The sequence below is a fragment of the Bufo gargarizans genome, chromosome 6, assembly GCF_014858855.1.
Source record: "Bufo gargarizans isolate SCDJY-AF-19 chromosome 6, ASM1485885v1, whole genome shotgun sequence".
Classification (NCBI taxonomy): domain Eukaryota; kingdom Metazoa; phylum Chordata; class Amphibia; order Anura; family Bufonidae; genus Bufo; species Bufo gargarizans.
In genome coordinates, this window is record NC_058085.1 from 297,535,396 (window position 1) to 297,556,779 (window position 21,384).

General features: G+C 44.1%; 1 protein-coding gene across 5 annotated transcripts in view; it reads left to right on the top strand.

Moving 5' to 3' along the window:
• Positions 1-21,384, top strand: part of FAM13C (family with sequence similarity 13 member C) — a 360,167-nt gene that overhangs the window by 177,280 nt on the left and 161,503 nt on the right. For all 5 annotated transcript variants that reach the window (XM_044299040.1, XM_044299044.1, XM_044299043.1 and 2 more), the window contains exon 8: positions 19,612-19,668. In XM_044299040.1, the coding sequence (XP_044154975.1) occupies positions 19,612-19,668 (57 nt within the window). The remainder of the gene's footprint in view (positions 1-19,611; positions 19,669-21,384) is intronic.

Consider the following 21,384-nt stretch of genomic DNA (forward strand, 5'->3'; position numbering starts at 1 on the left):
GGTATGGCCCATGTTTCAGTCCTATGTAATGCATCTATGACCAGCTGAAACATGGCATCAATTGTGTGATACTCTTTACACCATGATGTTAAGTAAGCTGTGTTACATGACATACAGTACATGTGCTGGGTCCACACACATTCAAGTGATAAGTAAATCTGAAGTGTGGTGGAATCATGATTTTTATTGTGGTTATTACAGTAACTACATAATTGTGTGCCTCTCTGTAGTGATTTGTAAAATGGCTGCCTGGCTCTAAGTGATGTTATCATGTTGTTAATAAAGTTTAGTCCAAAAAAATAGCAATGCGTTGTTAAGATTTGTCTGCCCCCTGCTATGTCTATGACCATGGAATAAAGTACCGCATTGAAGCAACGCACTGGTGAGTGCCGCTGACTGTCTCTTCTCCTACATGGTGACCATATATGCTTGCACTTACTATTATCTGCTGTGCACCACTGTCAGTGTGTACATCCAGACCAAGTGAGATAATCGCGGACCTCGCTACAGTGCAGATTGGTTGTGTGGCTGTGCCGCCCCCTCTATGCTTGTTAGTCTGTATATGTCTGTTCTGCTCCTCAGCCCTCTACTATATATCTGTTACCTGGGCAGTTAAAGGGGTTATCCCATGACTAATTGCAGCGGATCAGCACTAAATCCTCCGGGGCACTCTCTATTGCAGGGAACACCAGCCAGATGGAAGTTGAGGTGCCCTTGATGGTAATGGGTATGCTTGGGGTGCTTTGGTGGCTTGGCCCCTGTGTTCGTGACGCCAGCACCGTAAGGTGCAAATGTTGAGAGTAATAGAAAGGATGAGGAGTCGGTTGTAGTAGATCAGTTGAACATTTACTGAATCAATCGTCTCAGGGCAGTTGTTACAGTTCATCAATATAGCAAAAGCAATAATCCAGATGTTGGTTTAACTGGAAATCCTTAAAACAGGTCTGGCAATTGTCAGTTGAGGAGTTCTCTAATGCTGTTACTTTACAGGCAAGGAATGGGTAAATTTGCACTAAGTCCAATCTCTAGCACTCGGGTAGTGAATATAATGGTTTCCTTACTTTTATATCGAGCAATCAAAAAGGGCGTTCTCCCTCGTGGCAGTCAAGCTGTCTGCTACATTATTTGATGCAGGATGCTCTCCCGAAATATTCAGGTCCACTATGTCGCAGAAGGCGTTTAGTTGAAAAGGATAATTCTGCGTGCTAATTATCCAGTTGTGTCCAGGTACCTTTTAAAGGGATTCTGTCATGAGATTTTACCCCTATAACCTAAACATATGCTCATGTCCGGAGTAATAAGAATAATCCTAAGCTGGCCTTATTAAACTTCACTGTGGCTCTATTTGCCCAAAACCCAGGTTTTTATAACCTGTCAATCACTCAGTTAGGTGCCCAAGGGGAGGTCCGTTAATACAGGGTGCCCGGCCGCACCCCTCGCTGTCCAGTGCCCAGCGCTGCCTCCGCTGTCTTCTGCGCCGCCTTCTACAGCTTAGCGCCGCCTCCGCAATCCTACCCGTCCCTCTGCCAGATACCGCGCCTGCGCACCAGGCTCAGCCAGATGCGCCGCGGACTCCTGGCAGCGCCTTCGTTGAGCAAAGTACGCATGTGCCGGCCTGATGCCATGTTTAGTCCTATCTAGCTCTCCTATGGATGCATTTTACAGGAGTAAAATGGACTGTACCATTTTATTTTATTTAGGGAGAGGTAAATGCACAGATATAATAAAGGTCGGTGAGCAAAATTGTAAATAGATGTAAATTATAAAATAGTTTGACATCCTATTCTCTACATAAACGCAATCATTAAAACGGGAATACCTAAGTAAATATCACAGCTGACCAAATAAGCCAATCAGATTCTGTCTTGCATGTTAGGAGCTGACAGCAGTGATGTAATTGGTTGATATCTATGACGCCAATTCTTTCTTGTCTGCAGTAATTTTTATGCATGACTTCTTCTGTGCCTGAGCTCTGATCTCAAGGGACATGGGTACAAGTTGGAACATGTTTATATGGTACATGGACTGTCTACAGTAGGGGTCAGCATCCTCCAGCACGCCGAGCTGTGCTGTTGTGAAACTACAACTCCCAACATGCTCAGTTCATTGCTGTGAGAGGTCTGTTAACAGCTGAGCAAGTGTGCATGCTAGGAGTTGTACTTTTCCAACAATTGGCATTCCGAAGGTTCCTGCCCCCCGCTCTACAGCGTATTCTATGTCTGTAGACGTCTCATACATAACCAGTCACAGCAGCGCCTGAAATCTACCTCCGAGATAAAAGCTCGAGTGCCAGGTTTTAAAACCATCCATTTTCAGTTTCCTCATAAAAATAAATAAAAAATATGCTAACACCCCATAAATCCCACTAATCCAACCCCAGTGATATATTTAACCCTTTAATGCTCAGGCCTAAAAAGGCCTTAATCACCGGATACTTTTTAGCACACAGGGCAGATTAACGGCCCCTAACTTTTTTATTTGTTGGGCTACCAAAATCATTTTTGCCACATTTATTATAAGACAGAAGGGGCTTGTTATGAATTTTTTTTATTTTTATTTTTTAGAGTTTTTAGTTTCTTTTTTAGTTTCATTTGGGGAAATCTGTGCAAAAAAATGTCCTTATTCCTTTTGTCATTTTGATATATATATATATATATATGTATAGTTTTTTTGTGAAAGGGCGACTGTGGCAACTGTTTTAGTTTAGTGTTTTTATTTTTCTCTTATTTGTAGTCTATGATAATAAAAAAAATTATAATATATATATATAGGAAAAAGGCAGCACTCCAAGAAAATGTAATTAAAAAAACACTTTATTCACCTCAGTGGCAATGGCGAAGTTTCGGCTCCATATCAGAGCCTTTCTCAAGCAAATTAACCCGACATAGTGAACAATATATATACACCCACAATTTATTACGTCATATCATGTGATCAATACATAATTAGTGCATTAACTCCTTAACATCTGAATACAAAAATTAAAATCATATCTTGATCTCAAAGCTTGCATAATAGTGTCAATAAAATTATTCCAGCTATTACAAACATGATCAGTGAAGTTACATATAACATACGTGTATACAGTACAGACCAAAAGTTTGGACACACCTTCTCATTCAAAGAGTTTTCTTTATTTTCGTGACTATGAAAATTGTAGATTCACGCTGAAGGCATCAAAACTATGAATTAACACGTGGAATTATATACATAACAAAAAAGTGTGAAACAACTGAAAAAAGTAGCCACCTTTTGCTTTGATTACTGCTTTGCACACTCTTGGCATTCTCTTGATGAGCTTCAAGAGGTAGTCACCTGAAATGGTCTTCCAACAGTCTTGAAGGAGTTCCCAGAGATGCTTAGCACTTGTTGGCCCTTTCGCCTTCACTCTGCGGTCCAGCTCACCCCAAACCATCTCGATTGGGTTCAGGTCCGGTGACTGTGGAGGCCAGGTCATCTGGCGCAGCACACCATCACTCTCCTTCATGGTCAAATAGCCCTTACACAGCCTGGTGGTGTGTTTGGGGTCATTGTCCTGTTGAAAAATAAATGATGGTCCAACTAAACGCAAACCGGATGGAATAGCATGCCGCTGCAAGATGCTGTGGTAGCCATGCAGGTTCAGTATGCCTTAAATTTTGAATAAATCCCCAACATTGTCACCAGCAAAGCACCCCCACACCATCACACCTCCTCCTCCATGCTTCACGGTGGGAACCAGGCATGTAGAGTCCATCCGTTCACCTTTTTCTGCGTCGCACAAAGACACGGTGGTTGGAACCAAAGATCTCAAATTTGGACTCATCAGACCAAAGCACAGATTTCCACTGGTCTAATGTCCATTCCTTGTGTTCTTTAGCCCAAACAAGTCTCTTCTGCTTGTTGCCTGTCCTTAGCAGTGGTTTCCTAGCAGATATTCTACCATGAAGGCCTGATTCACACAGTCTCCTCTTAACAGTTGTTCTAGAGATGTGTCTGCTGCTAGAACTCTGTGTGGCATTGACCTGGTCTCTAATCTGAGCTGCTGCTAACCTGCGATTTCTGAGGCTGGTGACTCGGATGAACTCTGCAGCAGAGATGACTCTTGGTCTTCCTTTCCTGCGGCGGTCCACATGTGAGCCAGTTTCTTTGTAGCGCCTGATGGTTTTTGTGACTGCACTTGGGGACACTTTCAAAGTTTTCCCAATTTTTGGGACTGACTGGCCTTCATTTCTTAAAGTAAATGATGGCCACTCGTTTTTCTTTACTTAGCTGCTTTTTTCTTGCCATAATACAAATTCTAACAGTCTATTCAGTAGGACTATCAGCTGTGTATCCACCTGACTTCTCCACAATGCAACTGATGGTCCCAACCCCATTTATAAGGCAAGAAATCCCACTTATTAAACCTGACGGGGCACACCTGTGAAGTGAAAACCATTTCAGGTGACTACCTCTTCAAGCTCCTCAAGAGAATGCCAAGAGTGTGCAAAGCAGTAATCAAAGCAAAAGGTGGCTATTTTGAAGAACCTAGAATATGACATATTTTCAGATGTTTCACACTTTTTTGTTATGTATATAATTCCACATGTGTTAATTCATAGTTTTGATGCCTTCAGTGTGAATCTACAATTTTCATAGTCATGAATATAAAGAAAACTCTTTGAATGAGAAGGTGTGTCCAAAGTTTTGGTCTGTACTGTATGTGTAAAATTCATTAATTTAAATAGCTTCCGAAACGTCTTAATCTTACATAGACAAAGTGCTAAAGTGGTTAAAAAGTGACATGTGCATTTAAACAGTGATGTCGAACAAGAGTAATCATTATATATATATATATATATATATATATATATATATATATATATACATCCGTGTGTCTTCCATATCCGTTCCGTTTTTTCTAAACCATCTATTGAAAATGTTATGCCCAGCCCAATTTTTTTCTATGTAATTACTGTATACTGTACATGGCATACGGAAAAACGGAACGGAAACGGAAACACAACGGAACTCAAAAATGGAACAACGGATCCGTGAAAAACGGACCACAAAAAACTATAAAAGCCATACGTTCGTGTGAACTAGGCCTAGGAAAGATCTGCACCTGTTCTGTGTTTAGAGTCGCACCTGGTTTTGGCTCAAAATCACTGACCAAAACGCTGTGTGAATGAGGCTTTACAGGGGAAAACTGCCCCTCTTGGAGCATTGTACACATGTAGCACTGCTCTGCCCGAGAACAACCAGCAATTATGTGATTGCAGGATCCAATAGAGGAAGTGCCATAGCGTCTTCCTCTATTCACCGTGTACTGCTCAGTGAGCACTAAGCACCAAGGAAAGGAGAAAGCAGAAGTGATAATAAACTGCTTATGTCTGCTCCTCAGTGTCCTCAGTCATCAGTGATCGCCTGGACCAAAGCGGCTCCTAATACATTGCAAGTTCTTGCAAGATCAAGAACTTTAATCCAATGCCGTACAGTGATGGCGTTCTGGATTAAAATCTAGCTGGTCGCTATCAGATTAAGGGCTCATGCACACTAACGTATTTTCTTTCCATGTCCGTTCAGTTTTTTTTGCGGACCGTATGCGGAACCATTCATTTCAATGGGTCCGCAAAAAAACTGAACTTACTCCTTTTGTGCAGCGGCCCACCGCCAGTGTCTGGGGTATCCCTTGCCCCTTAGGAGGTTTCTACGAAATATATCACTCTTATAGAGCAAGTAATCGTGACGCCAGTTTCAGTTAAGCAACGAGGACATGGAGATCCCATTGTAGATGGTAACATAGGTACCCAGGGTAGGGTTGCCAGAGTGGTGCAGAGTGGCCTACAGTTTCTGTAGATGTTATATACACGTGTCACGGTGTTCCTACCTGGATATCCTTGGATCCCAGACGTGGTGTAGTCCGAAGCAAGTGCAAAAAGGGGGTGGTTGAACTTGGATAATGAGTAAATAGAATAAATGGAGTCCAGACTTGTAGTAACGTTGAACACAGCTTTACTTGGCATAAATGGTAATCCAAACAGTTTCCAAATGGTATCTTGGTCATCAGCAGGTATTTACTTTATCTGGCAGGGAAATAGTTATCTGCAACAATCTCAGCTCTGCTATGTTACCTGGAGTAAATAGGAACTCTTCCTCTTCTGCTGGAACTTAGTTTAGCTTTCTGTAGTCTGTCTCTTACTATAATCCTAGGTCCTTCTTGTCCTGGCTTTGGAGTACCTCAAGCTCTAGCCTTCAGCTTGGATGAAGGCAATGCAAGCCCAGGAGGGGACAAGCAACCATGTACAGTCTTGGCCAAAAGTTTTGAGAATGACACAAATATTAGTTTTTAGATCTTTGTTTCAGTTGTTTCTGTGATGTAATGAAATATAATTACACGCACTTCATACGTTTCAAAGGCTTTTAGCGACAATTACATGACATTTATTAGTCAGTATTTGCAGTGTTGGTCCTTCTTTTTCAGGACCTCTGCAATTCGACTGGGCAAGTCTCAATCAACTTCTGAGCCAATTCCTGAGTGATAGCAACCCATTCTTTCATAATCGCTTCTTGGAGTTTGTCAGAATTAGTGGGTTTTTTGTTTGTCCACCTGCCTATTGAGGATTGACCACAAGTTCTCAATGGGATTAAGATCTGGGGAGTTTCCAGGCCATGGACCCAAAATGTCAACGTTTTGGTCCCCGAGCCACTTAGTTATCACTTTTGCCTTATGGCACGGTGCTCCATCGTCCTGGAAAATGCATTGTTCTTCACCAAACTGTTGTTGGATTGTTGGAAGAAGTTGCTGTTGGAGGGTGTTTTGGTACCATTCTTTATTCATGGCAGTGTTTTGGGGGAAAATTATGAGTGAGCCCAATCCCTTGGATGAGAAGCAACCCCACACATGAATGGTCTCAGGATGCTTTACTGTTGGCATGACACAGGACTGATGGTAGCGCTCACCTTTTCTTCTCCGGACAAGCCTTTTTCCTGATGCCCCAAACAATCGGAAAGAGGCTTCATCGGAGAATGACTTTGCCCCAGTCCTCAGCAGTCCATTCACCATATTTTCTGCAGAAGATCAATCTGTCCCTGATGTTTTTTTTGGAGAGAAGTGGCTTCTTTGCTGCCGTTCTTGACACTAGGCCATCTTCCAAAAGTCTTCACCTCACTGTGCGTGCAGATGCGCTCACACCTGCCTGCTGCCATTCCTGAGCAAGCTCTGCACTGGTGGCACTCCGATCCCGCAGCTGAATCTTCTTTAGGAGACGATCCTGGCGCTTGCTGGACTATAATTGGACGCCCTGAAGCCTTCTTAACAAGAATTGAATCTTATTCCTTGAAGTTCTTGATCCTATAAATTGTTGATTGATGTGCAATCTTAGTAGCCACAATATCCTTGCCCGTGAAGCCATTTTTATGCAACGCAATGATGGCTGCACGTGTTTCTTTGCAGGTCACCATGGTTAACAATGGAAGAACAATGATTTCAAGCATCACCCTCCTTTTAACAGGTCAAGTCTGCCATTTTAACCTAATCAGCCTGACATAATGATCTCCAGCCTTGTGCTCGTCAACATTCTCACCTGAGTTAACAAGGCGATTTCTGAAATGATCTCAGCAGGTCCTTTAATGGCAGCAATAAAATGCAGTGGAAAGTTTTTTTTGTGATTTAAGTAAATTTTCATGGCAAAGAAGGACTATGCAATTCATCTGATCACTCTTCATAACATTCTGGAGTATATGCAAATTGCTATTATAAAAACTTAAGCAGCAACTTTTCCAATTTCCAATATTTATGTAATTCTCAAAACTTTTGGCCACGACTGTAGATATCGCAGGCAGGGCCTGCAGGCCTAGCAGAGCAGGTAGTGCTCTGCTAGCCGACACACAACCTCTCCCTAAGGAGGGTAGGCGAGACTGCACTTACTAACTAACTAACTAACTCCTCCCTCTCTAAAGAGGGCTGGAAGAAACCTAGAAGGTTCCTCTACAGAGAAACTATCTCTGCTCAGATTTGCTGCCACCCGCTGGTGAACCAGGCACATTACATGTTAACATAACATTTGCAAGGAAATTGATACACACATTGCAGTAAATGACATTAAATATATATATAATGACAAAAGATGCACCAGCCAAGATAGTGAGGATACGAAGGAGGTGGTAATGGCACTCCGGGACATAACATGTGCATTCAATATGTCCATATGTCCATTTCTGCAAAAAAATAGAACATGTCCTATTATTTTCTGAATTACGGACAAGGATAGGACTGTTCTATTAGGACCAGCTGTTCCGTTCCATACGGAATGCACACGGACGTCATCCATATTTTTTGCTGAACCGTCTTTTGCAGACTGCAAACTACATACGATTGTGTGCATGAGTGTAATGACCCAGAGTGCCATTACCACTTCTGCACCCTTTTACTATCTTTAATGGATTAATATAGTGCCATCCTATGGTATTTATTTCCAGGTCCTGTATAATGTGTATTTCCTATTTTGCAGCTTTTGCGTTAACATGTAACGTACCTGGTTCACCAGAAGGTGGCAGCAAACATGGCAGTGCTAATTTTGCAGCGGATTGAACCCTTCTTTCCATTCTACACGCCCTCTCTAATGAGAGGAGGAGTTTAGTTAGTTGGGGGCAGTTCAGTTCACCCCCTTCCAAGGGAGGAAGCAGGTCCACGTCCCTGCTGGACGTGTCCTGCCTAAGCCAGTTAGAGCACCTTCAGCTCTGCTGGATGTGGAGGCCACAGCTTGGAGCCTCTGAAGCCAGGAGGAAAAGTTCCCTGGATTAAGCTAGACTACAGAGAGAGAAGTTGCAGCCTAAAGCAGAAAGCAAAGATTTCATTTGAGCCTGTCAGCACAGCAGAGCCAGAGAGCAACAGATGTAGCAGAGTTGAGTTTGTTTGCCTTCCAGAGTTAATGCTAACGCCTGCTGGAGCCAAGATAAAGTCTGTAAACCGTTGGGGAAACGTCTATCCAAAGTAAAGGTGTTACTGAACTTCACACAAGGTCTGGACTCGGTTTATTAGTTATCTTTTGCACCGACCTGTGCTGGCTTCACAAACACCAGGGACCCTGCCACCAAGGCACCTTAAAGGGAGTCTGTCACCTCCATCTGGCCATATACAGTGCTTACATTGCTCTGTAGCACACCTATACAGGATTGTAATGGTACCCTTGTTCTTTTCTTTAAACTTGCACCAGCAGGAAAAGCGAAGTTTAATTCATATGCAAATGAGCACTCGCAAGTGCCCAGGGGCGGCGTTCAGTGTGTAGGTGCCCAGGCTGCTCTGCCTTCTTCTCACTTTACTCCTCCCCAGTCTCTGCCTTTGCCCGCCCTCCAAGTCTCTTGCCTCATCGATAGGTCTGGACTTGGAGGGCGGGCAAAGGCAGAGGCTGGGGAGGAGTAAAGTGAAAAGAAGGTAGAGCAGCCTGTGCACCTACACACTGAACGCCGCCCCTGGGCACTTGCGAGGGCTCATTTGCATATGAATTAAACTTCGTTTTTTCTGCTTGTGCAAGTCTAAAGAAGAGAACAAAGGTACCGTTACAATCCTGTGTAGGTGTGCTACAGAGCCATGTAAGCACTGTATATGGCCATATGGAGGTGACAGACTCCCTTTAATAAAAACCCATTCCACTCAGAGCACCTCAAACACCATCTGGCAGGATTCCCTGGACAAACAGCGTGCCCCGAAGGAACTGGTGCCATCCTTCCCATCACTGCACGCCGGCCCAGGGAGGCTCCGCTAACTATGAGTAAATTAACTACTACCCCCATCGGTCCACCGTGCCTCAAGTTTTGCCCCTGCGGACCTGGTCACTGCATGAGCGCTTAAGGGAATCTGTCACTAGGGAATGCAGTGTTATTAGAACAGGCACAATGCTGTGTAAGGCTAGATCAGCTGAATGTAATGATACCTTTCACTTACAGTAGTGATCCACTGCTTTGTTCTGGAGGAAAAAGTAATTGTAATAGATATGCAAATGCACAGTCAAGTGCATCAAGGGCGGGCCCAAACCTCTCTGTGCACCTGTGCTCCTCTGCCCTCGCCTTCTTGATTGATAGGGCCAGATTCTTGCCTATTCATCTCTATTACAAAACTGTTCTGACTGCTATAAAGATATAATAAGAAATTAATTGGTACAGAATTTGGGACCTTGAGATAACACAGTGTTAATGGGTGGACATTCTGTATAAAGTCCACCGTTCCATTATCTATGATGACTTGCAGGAATATGATGACCTATGGCAAACAGGCCTGTAGCTGTACTGTACGGCACTCATTCTCTCCACCCTACTGCATGACACGGACTCAGACTTGTACGTGTCTCAGCAGTCTTCCTGTTTTTAGCAGTCAAACGCTTCTTCAGACTTTCACATTTATTTTTAGCAGGTAAATTACATTTTACAAAATCTAGAATAATGTTTGCGGATGTGAAAGTCATTATTAATTGTTGAGGGGCAAGTAAGGGAAAATAAAGGTGAAATCCGGCATCATTCTGTCTCACGTCTCCTCGTTTTTGGCCAAGGAACAAAATCAAGGCACAAATAATAAATTCAGTAATTCATGTAAAAGACAACATTAAAAAATTTAAATAAAGCACAATTATTCCAATAAAAAAAAGTTCTACTATACTTTGGGGGGAATTTTATTTTTTAACTCCCCTTTGACAGAAAACCAATGTCCCATGCCGCCCATGCCGACTTTAGAAAAGTGGCAACAGCAGTATAAAATGTAAAAAGTGACTTCCGGTTCCGGCGCTGAGATGGCAGGCGAGGAGTGAGTGAGCTCCGTCCATCCCTCACCTATAGCAAGCTCCGGGCGCTTTATATCGGCAGGGGGAGAGTTGGGCTTGCTCCCCTGGCTTTCCTACCTTGCCCTGCAAGGAATCCATGGATAGATACCTGCTCCGGAGTGGTAAAAAGCAAGTTCGGAGCGGCGTCGCACAGGCCGACAGTGAGGCTACAGACAAGATGGCAGATCAAATTCCCGCGTCTCCGTCGAGCGCGGTTGAAAGTGTCATAGACGCCTTACCTGACTCGCCACTCCAAGATGTATCGGAAGGGGCCAGAATAAATTACAAAGCACTGGCAATAGAAGTGGCCAGACACCTGGCACCAGACATCAAGGAGACGCTCTCTAAAACGTTGGCGGCATCCCTACATCAGCTGCATGAGACCGTGGGGCAGCACGAGGTGTGCCTAGTGGATTTAAGACAACGATGCGCTGCATTGGAAGAGGAGAACTCTAAGTCCAACCTGGCTATACAGGAGATACAGAATCATAACATCATTCTGAGAGATCGCCTGGAGGATTTGGAGAATCGTTCCCGGCGAAACAATCTGAGGCTCCTAGGCTTACCGGAAGGGGTGAAGGCGCAGGCCCTCAAAGAAATATGTGAACTTGACTTACCAAAGGCCCTGGGGCTGGATGGGAAGCACAAAGTTGAGCGTGCACACCGGATCGGAACGCTACCGGACCAAAGTAATTCACCAAGCTGGAGCAGCAATAATCCTACGCAGAGACCCCGTCCTGTGATCATGAGGTACCTGGATTACTGCGATAAAGAGGCGATTCTTAGAGCGTATAGAGCCAGGAGAGGCCCCTTGAGGATTAAGGGCAGGTAATTCTGTTGTTTGCGGACTACTCTGCTCAAGTAGCGAAGTTACGGAGGGAATTTAGCGGCCTTTGCTCTGCTCTGTATCGTTGTCAGATCAAATTCCAGTTGCAGTATCCGGCTACGTTGAGAGTGGCCATGCCAGATGGGACTTCTGCCGTATTCAGTGACCCCTGTATGGCGATGGAATCCTTGCAAGAATTACTTACCGCTGAAGATGCACGGGACTTAGCTGACCGGGGAAGGGGTAATTATAAGAGATGGGAGCGATCGAGGAGTCCGGAGGAGAGGCGTCTTCCTCAGAGAGATCGTGGTCGTAGAGGCGGAGAACAGCCACCTGGAAGAGGGCGAACACTACGAGCCAGTTAAGGACTATTGATAAGATTAAAGTAGTCGTCTACAACATGGTGTGGGCATAAGGGCTAGTGGGGTAATGCTGTTAAATTATTTCCATTAGAACCAGGCCACTGTTTCTTTATGTGAATGTGAGGGTCACTAATGTCACGTGGTAGACGCTGTGTTATAATGTAAAACTATATATATGCAGAGTTGGTGGGGGGTGGGTATGCCTTGCAACTCAGAAAAAAGGAAGTTTAAAAGGAAAAATAAACAAAAAGAGATTGGGGTGCGAGTAGGAGCTGGTTAACCGTAGTTGTAGACGGGCATAGTTTGCGGTTCATTTTGAAAAGGGGGAGGGGTTCTTACTTTATCTGCTGGTGATCTGCTGTCCTATTTCCCAGAGAGATATAGTACTATAATAGGAGTTACAGATCTCATACCGGAGTGTCACTTAGGAGGTTAGGAATATGAAGATCATTTCCTGGAACGTTAAGGGCTTAAGATCACCCCAAAAGAGATGGATGGTGCTGCGTCACCTGAAAAAGGCCAACCCAGATATAGTACTACTTCAGGAAACGCACCTTGCGGCAAAAGATTTTACAAGGATGAACAAACTGTGGGTTGGGAGAGTATATGGGTCGGCCTCGGTTGATAGGAAAGCTGGAGTATTAATCCTAATTAATAGAAATTTGAACTGCCAGGTTCTAGGATCCTTCTCTGATGAAGGGGGCCGTATTATCCAATTACAGGTTGAGGTTCAAGGAACGCAATATAGTATCTATAATGTGTATGGCCCTAACAAAAACAATGGGAAGTTTTTTAAAGAACTAGAAACCAATTTATTGGCTGATCCCTGCGAGAACAAAATAGTGGGGGGGGATTTCAATACAGTGGCGAGGGAGACGGAGGATAGACAGCGTAGTGTTCCTTTGAAGGCAGTAGTCAGCAACCATGATAGAGCACTGGGCAGGCTGATGGAAGGGGCGGTTTTGGTTGATCCATGGCGCCAATTGCATCCGGATGAAAGATCTTATTCCTTTTATTCTCATTCGCAAGATTCGTGGTCGCGTATCGACTATTTACTGACTAGCCCTAACTTGGCGAGAAAGGTGGAAAAGGCTGCAATTGGCGACCTGGTGATATCAGATCACTCCCCAGTTTGGCTACAGGTGAGAGATACCTACCCCAAGGGCTCTGACTACTTATGGAGATTTCCTACTAACCTGATAGCGAACGAGGATTTTACTAATAAACTGGTGGCATGGTGGGAGGAGTACATAGGTGATAACCAGATACATATAGATTCGCCTGAGTTATTGTGGAATGCCTCTAAAGTTGTTATGCGAGGGAAAATCATGAGTCATGTTTTTAGACTCCGGAAACAGTCCCAGGCTAAATTTGAGCAAACAAGTCTATTGGTGAGAGAATCCTACCAGGAATATAGGAGGGACTCCACAGTTATTAACAAACAAAAGTGGATAGATGCCAGGGGAGCATTTGAAGCTAACGAGAAAAATAGGGAGATACTAAATAATACCAGGCTGACGGCGACGCTGCACAAATATGGGAACAAATCTGGGCGTCTTATGGCTAACCTTGCTAAGGGTAGGAGGGCCCCTCAATTCATAACTGGTCTTAAGGGGCAAAAGGGACAAGTGGTTACTGACCCTTCTAGGATTAATTCAATGTTAGGTGAATACTACGGAGAATTATACCAGGATGCCACTAAACCTGATCTTAAAGATTCTCTTTTGGAAAAAGTCAAGCTACCATGCCTTAACACAGAGCAGTTACAACTTCTTAATAGAGATATAGGACTTGAGGAACTTCAATCTGTCATCAAGAAATTAAGCAATGCTAAAGCGCCAGGCCCAGACGGGTATACTGGGGAATACTATAAAGTGTTATTAGGTCAGGTATCACCGATCTTACTACAATGGTATAATTTAGTATTGCAGGGAAAAGCATCCCCAGATCAGGAAAATACCTCGTATATCAAGTTGCTTCCCAAGCCGGGTAAAGATCCTTTATTACCGGGGTCATACAGACCGATCTCGTTAATTAACGTGGATACCAAAATCCTATCAAAAATTGTAGCGGATCGACTGGCGGTCATATTGCCATCGCTCATTAATAAAGAACAGGTGGGATTTGTACAGGGTCGTTCGGCGGTAACAAACATTCGCACGGTATTGACGGTACTTGACAGAGTTCGCCACCAACCGCGGCCCGGGGAAGCTCCGGCCATGCTCACCTTAGATGCTGAAAAGGCTTTTGACAATGTGAGGTGGGCATGGCTGGAGGCAGTGCTGGATAGGATGGGGTTCTCGGGGGCGTTCAGGGTTTATCTTACACAACTGTATAGTTTACCGAAGGCAAGGATATCTACTCCAGGTTTCCTGTCCAAGCCCTTCTATCTCCAAAAAGGGACACGCCAGGGGTGCCCATTATCACCCCTTTTGTTCAACCTTTCCATTGAACCACTAGCTAGGTTCCTAAGTCAGTCGGATTTATATGAAGGAATACAGATTGGAAACCGGCCTCTGAAGGTCGCACTATTCGCGGACGACATAATGTTATTCATAGACAATCCTAGAAAACACATAGTTAACATCTTCCAGGCTCTGAACCATTTTGGCTCCTATTCGGGGTATAGATTGAATGCGTCCAAGTGCGAGATGTTGGCCTTATCTCGGAGCGATGCGAAAGGATATCAGATACCGAGGCACCTGAGTATAACGAAGGCGCAAGGTAGTATTAAGTATCTGGGCATTCGTGTTGGCAAGGAGCCGCATTCGATGTATAGCTTGAATTTTCCCCCTCTTATAACCAGGATAGTGCAAGAGTTGGATAGATGGCAGGGTCTGCCACTAAACTTGGTAGGGAGGAGCCATCTCATTAAAATGATGAGCATGTCCAAGCTTTTATACCCACTTCAAACTATCCCGCTTCTTATTCGTCACGCGGATATCCGATTGCTGGAAAGCAGATTCATCCGTTTTTTATGGCAGGGAAAAAGGCCTAGAATCTCACTGGATAAGCTAAAATTAAGGAAGGAGGAGGGAGGGTTGAACTTTCCTGACATCAGGGGCTATAACTTAACATGTTTAAGTAGACACATCCTAGATTGGGTAAATGAGACGAGTTACTATTCCAACTTGGCTTTGGAGCGGGACTTGGTGCGGCCCTGGAATCTAGTTGCTTTATTGCATGCTAAAAGGCCCGACTTACCAAGCCACATAAAACCTTCCCTTATAGTGAGGGACACGACGATAGCATGGAAAGCTCTTAGAATCCATTTTAATCTCCCATACCAGATATCTAAACACTTACCTTTACGGGGGAATCCGTCGTTTCGTTCTGGCAGTGAAAGTGCACTTTTCAAAGAATGGACCCTTAAGGGGCTGAATAAAATAGGGGATCTGTTTCATGAATCAGAGGAGAGATGGGCAACGCTACAGGAATTAGGGAATAAATTGGCATTAGGACGTTCCTCATTTCTGCAGTATTCTCAGATCAAGAGTTTTTGCAGGACTCTATCTAAGGACTTGTCAAGGGAATGGAGTCCTAATAATTTCGATGCATTTATTAGTGTTAAACTGAAAAGGTCACTGTCGTTGTTGCATCATGTGCTGAGGGATAGATGGAGAACCAAGGATCCCAAGGGAGTTTTCAAGAAATGGGCCAAAGAGTTAGGGGTGGCGGAGATCCATGAAACAGTTTGGTCAGGGATATCAGCAATGCGCAAGGCCATAATAAACGAAACATGGAGGGAAACACATGTAAAAATCCTACATCATGCTATTTACGGATTTGATATCCCAAGTTCCCCGTCTAGTCCGGGGAGGATTACAGCTTGCCCTAAATGCGGCACCCCCAAGACAAATTTATATCATGGTTTGTGGACATGCCCGAAGTTGAGTAGGTACTGGGAAGCAATAGGCCAGATGTTGGGGAAAATTAGCAAAGTACGTGCTGTTGTCTCGCCATCAGCAGCAATACTACATTGTGAAGCTAAGTCTCCTGATGATGCTCAAACCGTAGGGGAAAAGGAAGGTGATCTTTCTAACATACCATTAGTGGGCCACAAGTTATTCATGGTCGCTAAAAGGTGCTTGCTCCAGTCTTGGCTGTCAACTGAGGTCCCCGCTGTTACAATGGTGGAGGACCAAATGAGGAATTTATTTCATTTGGAATGGCTGGAGGCGTTGAACTGTAAAGAGGTGTTTGGACAGCGCTTGTTTCGGACATGGAAACTGTACATTCTGTCATATATCCCAAATACAGAGTTCATGAAAACTATGAGCCCATTCAAACTGACGGCGTGGTATTTGAAAGAAGAATTAAGGGGAGGTCTAGGCCCATTGCATGTGACCGGATGAGTTTCTATTATCAGAGCTTGCTAGGGTCTCTTAGGGGCAACAGATCTTCAGCAGATGGGGGGGGGGGGGGGGATCAGAGGTCGTACCAGCGTTTTGGTGGAGGGGGGGGGGAGAAAATTGAAAATGAGATTCCAAATGTACTGTTTTATTTGCTTTTTACAACATTTAAATGGATGTAATGCAATGATGTGAGGAGGATATTATTATGCCTTCAAATTGCTTGATATTTGTACCTTGCTTGTCATTATATGGAATCTCTTGAATTTAATAAAAAGATATTGAAAAAAAAAAAAAAAATGTAAAAAGTTGCACTCACCACTTTTCTTAAAAAAAAAAAGTGGGGGCGTGGCCTTCATGACTGACAAATTTAACGTGACATATGCCAGAAAGCCGCCGTGCATTGCAAAAGAAATCCACGAAATACGTAGACCTTAGCTTCTGGGGCACCAATCTTCCAATGTGCACCAAAATTTAGATGGAAATGGTCACAATTTTGGACTATTATCTGCTGTGATGTAATAGTACTGTAGATAAGGAGTCCTGAATGCTTTAAAGTTGCTCTGAAATACATTGTCCTCTCAATTATGTTAGCACTGACAAACTAAGGCTACTTTCACACTTGCATTCGGAGCGGATCCGTCTGGTGTCTGCATTATATTTAAGAAAAAACTCTAAGGCTGGGTTCACACCTGAGCGTTGCGCAAACGCGCGTTTTTGTCGCGCATTTTTATGCGCGTTTTTTGTATTAGTAAACGCGCGTTTGACGCGCGTTTGTGTGATTGACTACAGTGTCCTATGGCCACAAACGCGCGTCAAAACGCCCCAAAGTCGCTCATGTACTTTTTTGAGCGTCGGGCGTTTTACAGCGCGATCGTACGCGCTGTAAAACGCCCAAGTGTGAACCATTCCCATAGGGAATCATTGGTTTCTCCTTGTTGAGCGTTTTACAGCGCGTAGGAACGCGCTGTAAAACGCTCAGGTGTGAACCCAGCCTAAGGCTGGGTTCACACCTGAGCGTTTTACAGCGCGTTCAAACGCGCTGTAAAACGCTCAACACATGAAAACCAATGCTTCCCTATGGGAATGGTTCTCACCTGGGCGTTTTACAGCGCGTACGATCGCGCTGTAAAACGCCCGACGCATAATCAAGTACTTGAGCTTCTTTGGGGCGTTTTGACGCGCGTTTGTGGCCATAGGACACTGCAGTCAATCACACAAACGCGCGTCAAACGCGCGTTTACTATAATAAAAAACGCGCATAAAAACGCGTGACAGAAACGCGCGTAAAACGCGCGTTTGAGAAACGCTCAGGTGTGAACCCAGGGTAAGGGCCAGATTTATCATTAGCTCAAGTCAAAATAATGGAGTGAAAAAGTCGCAAATTTTTGCGCAATCACTAAAACTGGACAAAAATGTGCGACTTTTTTCTGCTTTGCACTATGCTCGCCAGTTTTCTGAAAGTGGGCGTGTTTTCTTATGTAAATTAGTCTCTAGACAGATTTACTATTGAGACTATTTAAAAAGTCGCAAAAAATTGCGCAATTTCACTCCAGTGAGGACCATGCTTATCTTATGAGACTTTTTAATAGAACATGCGACTTTTTCGTAAAGACGTGCAAATTTTTCGTAAAGACGTGCGACTTTTGTAAAGCTGCTTACTGACGGATAAACTGCTACCGTCAAACCACATTTATTACAGTCTTAAAGGGCCGATCATAAATCTGACTTGGCTAAAACTGACTTTAGCCATATGTGAAAGTGGAGTGAGCTGTCAGAGTCAGACGGATCCGTCCAGACTTTACATTGAAAGTCAATGGGTGACGGATCCGTTTGAAATTGAGCCATATTGTGTCAACTTCAAACGGATCCATCCCCTTTGACTTACATTGTAAGTCTGGACGGATCCGTTTGGCTCCACACGGCCAGGCGGACACCCGAACGCTGCAAGCAGCGTTCGAGTGTCCGCCTGCTGAGCGGAGCGGAGGACAAACGGTGCCAGACTGATGCATTCTGAGCGGATCCACATCCACTCAGAATGCATTGGGGCCGTACGGATGCGTTCGGGGCCGCTTGCGGAACCCCTAACGCAAGTGTGAAAGTAGCCTAACCTGTGTGGGCTTATATCAGATATCAAGAGAGAACCCTTTGGCAAATAAAGCTAATCTTCTCAGCTGATCATTGCAGGTATAACTTCATAAATCCCAGGCGATCAGCTGTCATCACCTGTTGAAACTGCAGTGACCTCTTCAGTGGAAATGTGGTATTACATGACAACCATTCAAATGAATAGCCAGTCTAGGTCCACCAGAACATAAGCTGCTTTCTGTTAAAGGGGTTGTCACCTTTTTACTATTGATGACCTATCATCAGGATCAATATGAGATCGGCGGGGGTCCGACTCCTGGTACCCCTGCCGATCAGCTGTTTGAAGAGAAAGCAGCGACCGTACGACTACTGCCTTCTCTGCTCTGTTTGCCTCAGCGGTTGCAGTGGTGAGCAATGTAATTACAAGTATGGTGTCCCCATTCACTTCTATAAGACGGCTCCTTCCTATACACTTGAACAGACAGAGCCGGCTCATAGAAGTAAATGGGGACACCATACTTGTAATTTCATCGCTCACCACTGCGATTGCCACGGCGAGCAGGTAAACGGAGAAGAGAAGGCAGCGCTCTTATGGGTGATGCTTTATCTTCAGCTGATTAGTGGGGGTGTCGGATCTCCAACAATGAGGATAGGTCATAAATAGTAAGAAGCGGACTTGCCATAGACATAACAGCAGGAAGACAGAAAGGAGACGGCACTTGCGTACTGCATGCGCCTTTTCTTCGTACAGCTGATCAGCGGGGTGCTGTGTGTCGGACCCTCGCCGATCTGATATTGATTACCTATCCTGAGGATGGTTCATCAATATTAAAAGCCTGGACAACCTTTTTAAGTGATGAGAGCTGCAATAACTTCATATTTCAGCTTCACCTGGTTTTACCAATAGCGAATATAACAAACGTCTGAAAATACCACAATCCCAGAATCCTAAATAACCAGCAGTGTTGTTATTGTTGTGTTTTTTTATTTTTTTTCCTGCGATTCTAGGATCGGGGCAGACCTGCAAGTTGCGCAAAACGTGTCTTGTCCAAAATCGCCATGTAGCTGAACCCTAATAGGAAAACTAATCGACTTTTTCATTTTAGAGGAAATGCTTCTCGTTGTGTGGGGGAGTCCATTTATTAGCCACACAAGTATTTTAGATTATTATGGTAGACTTAATTATATTTGTGCTTTTTTTTTTGCAGGAGCGAATGTGACACCCCTTCCGTACATGAGGACCAAACTGTCTGTTCCAAGCTCAGGTGAGACCCCTGCTGCATTGCTCATTATGCAAATTGCCACTTACCCCGCCGTACCGATGCTGCCGTACCGATGCAGCGGCCCCCCGCCGTACCGATGCAGCCGTCGCCCGCCGTACCGATGCAGCCGTCGCCCGCCGTACCGATGCAGCCGTCGCCCGCCGTACCGATGCAGCCGTCCCCCGCCGTACCGATGCAGGCTTTGTTGTCCATGATTGTGATGGAAATCTAAAGAAATGTCTGAAGTTTGATTGGGATTTAAATATAGAAAAGCAGAGACTCTGTTGCTCTTTGGTGTCTCTGTGACCCTTGCTATAATAGAGGGAGACCTATGTAATCTGGCATCTATACGAATCTATTTAAAAAAAAAATACACAGACACACGAATATACAGTAAGGGCCCATAGAGCAGGGGGTCCCATCTATTGGATCTATACAAGCCATGTGCATTAAACCTCTGTAATATGACGTCGGGTAGCACTGACTGAATAGTACTTGCAGGATGACAGATTAGTGATTGGGTATTTAGAGGAGTTTCTAAGGCTATGTAGCATAATAGACTCACACATAATAATATTATAGGCACTTAAAGGGGTTTTCTGGGAACACAATGTTGATGACCTATCAACATAGGTCATCAATATCTGATCAGCTGCTCCAATGAGCGTTGCGGCCTCCTTCTAGGCCAGTGATGCCACATTCATCAGTCACATGGACTATGTACAGCTCAGTCCCATTCAAGTGAGCTGCAGTACCAAGTGCAGCCATTATACAATGGACAGCGCTGTCTTTGGTATTCTGTGAAGAGGCTGGAGTGCTCCCTGAAGCACCGTGACCTCTTCAAACAGCTGATCAGCAGGCATCAGACAGGAATCGGGCCCCCACCAATTAGATATTGACGACCTATCCTAGGGATAGGTCATCAATATTGTACTCCTGGAAAATCCCTTTAACCTTTTACATAATCTTTAGCGATCTTCGTATGTATTTATTAATCTAGATAATGTATCTTATCTACATTGTGGTATCCAAAACTGTACCACATCCAGGCTTATATACAGATGTGTTGTGTCTCTGTATGTACTCTAATTTATTATTTGCTTTTGCTGCTGCTGCCAGGCATTGTGTGCTGCTGTTAACTAGTGCACAGTACACAGATGACACCTAGGGGTAACCAGAGTGCAATCAACCAATACAGAGTGCAATGTGCAACTTAATCATAATTGATGCCCTGACATATAATTATTCTCAATTCCGTGTATTGTCTTGATGTCACGTGTTGCCCAATGCTGCTGGAAATATTCCACTATTATTTTATGATTAGGGCAGGTTCCGAACACCGTTCAGTTTTCCATTCTTCCGATCCGTCAGAAGAACAGAAAATAAGAAAGAAGATTATTATTAATAATAATATTATTATTATTTCTTCTGACGGATCAGAAACCTAAATGGTGATGGACCCCGGCCTTACAAGTGTTTTAGTCATGTATCAGACGATGAGAAAAATAAATAGATAAGAAATGGGAATATGCAAAGGAAGGAAACCATAAAAAAGCTTGTTCTTTAATGGATCTGGCGTTAAGTAAAATGCGTCTGCTCTTATTTCAACAATTGTAACTTTGAAACGTGAGCTCTGCGGGTCGGACTTGAAATTGTTCTATTCCTTTGAAGTTGGACAGACCATCCCTTGTGGTGTGTGACAGCGGCATTTTTCTGTCT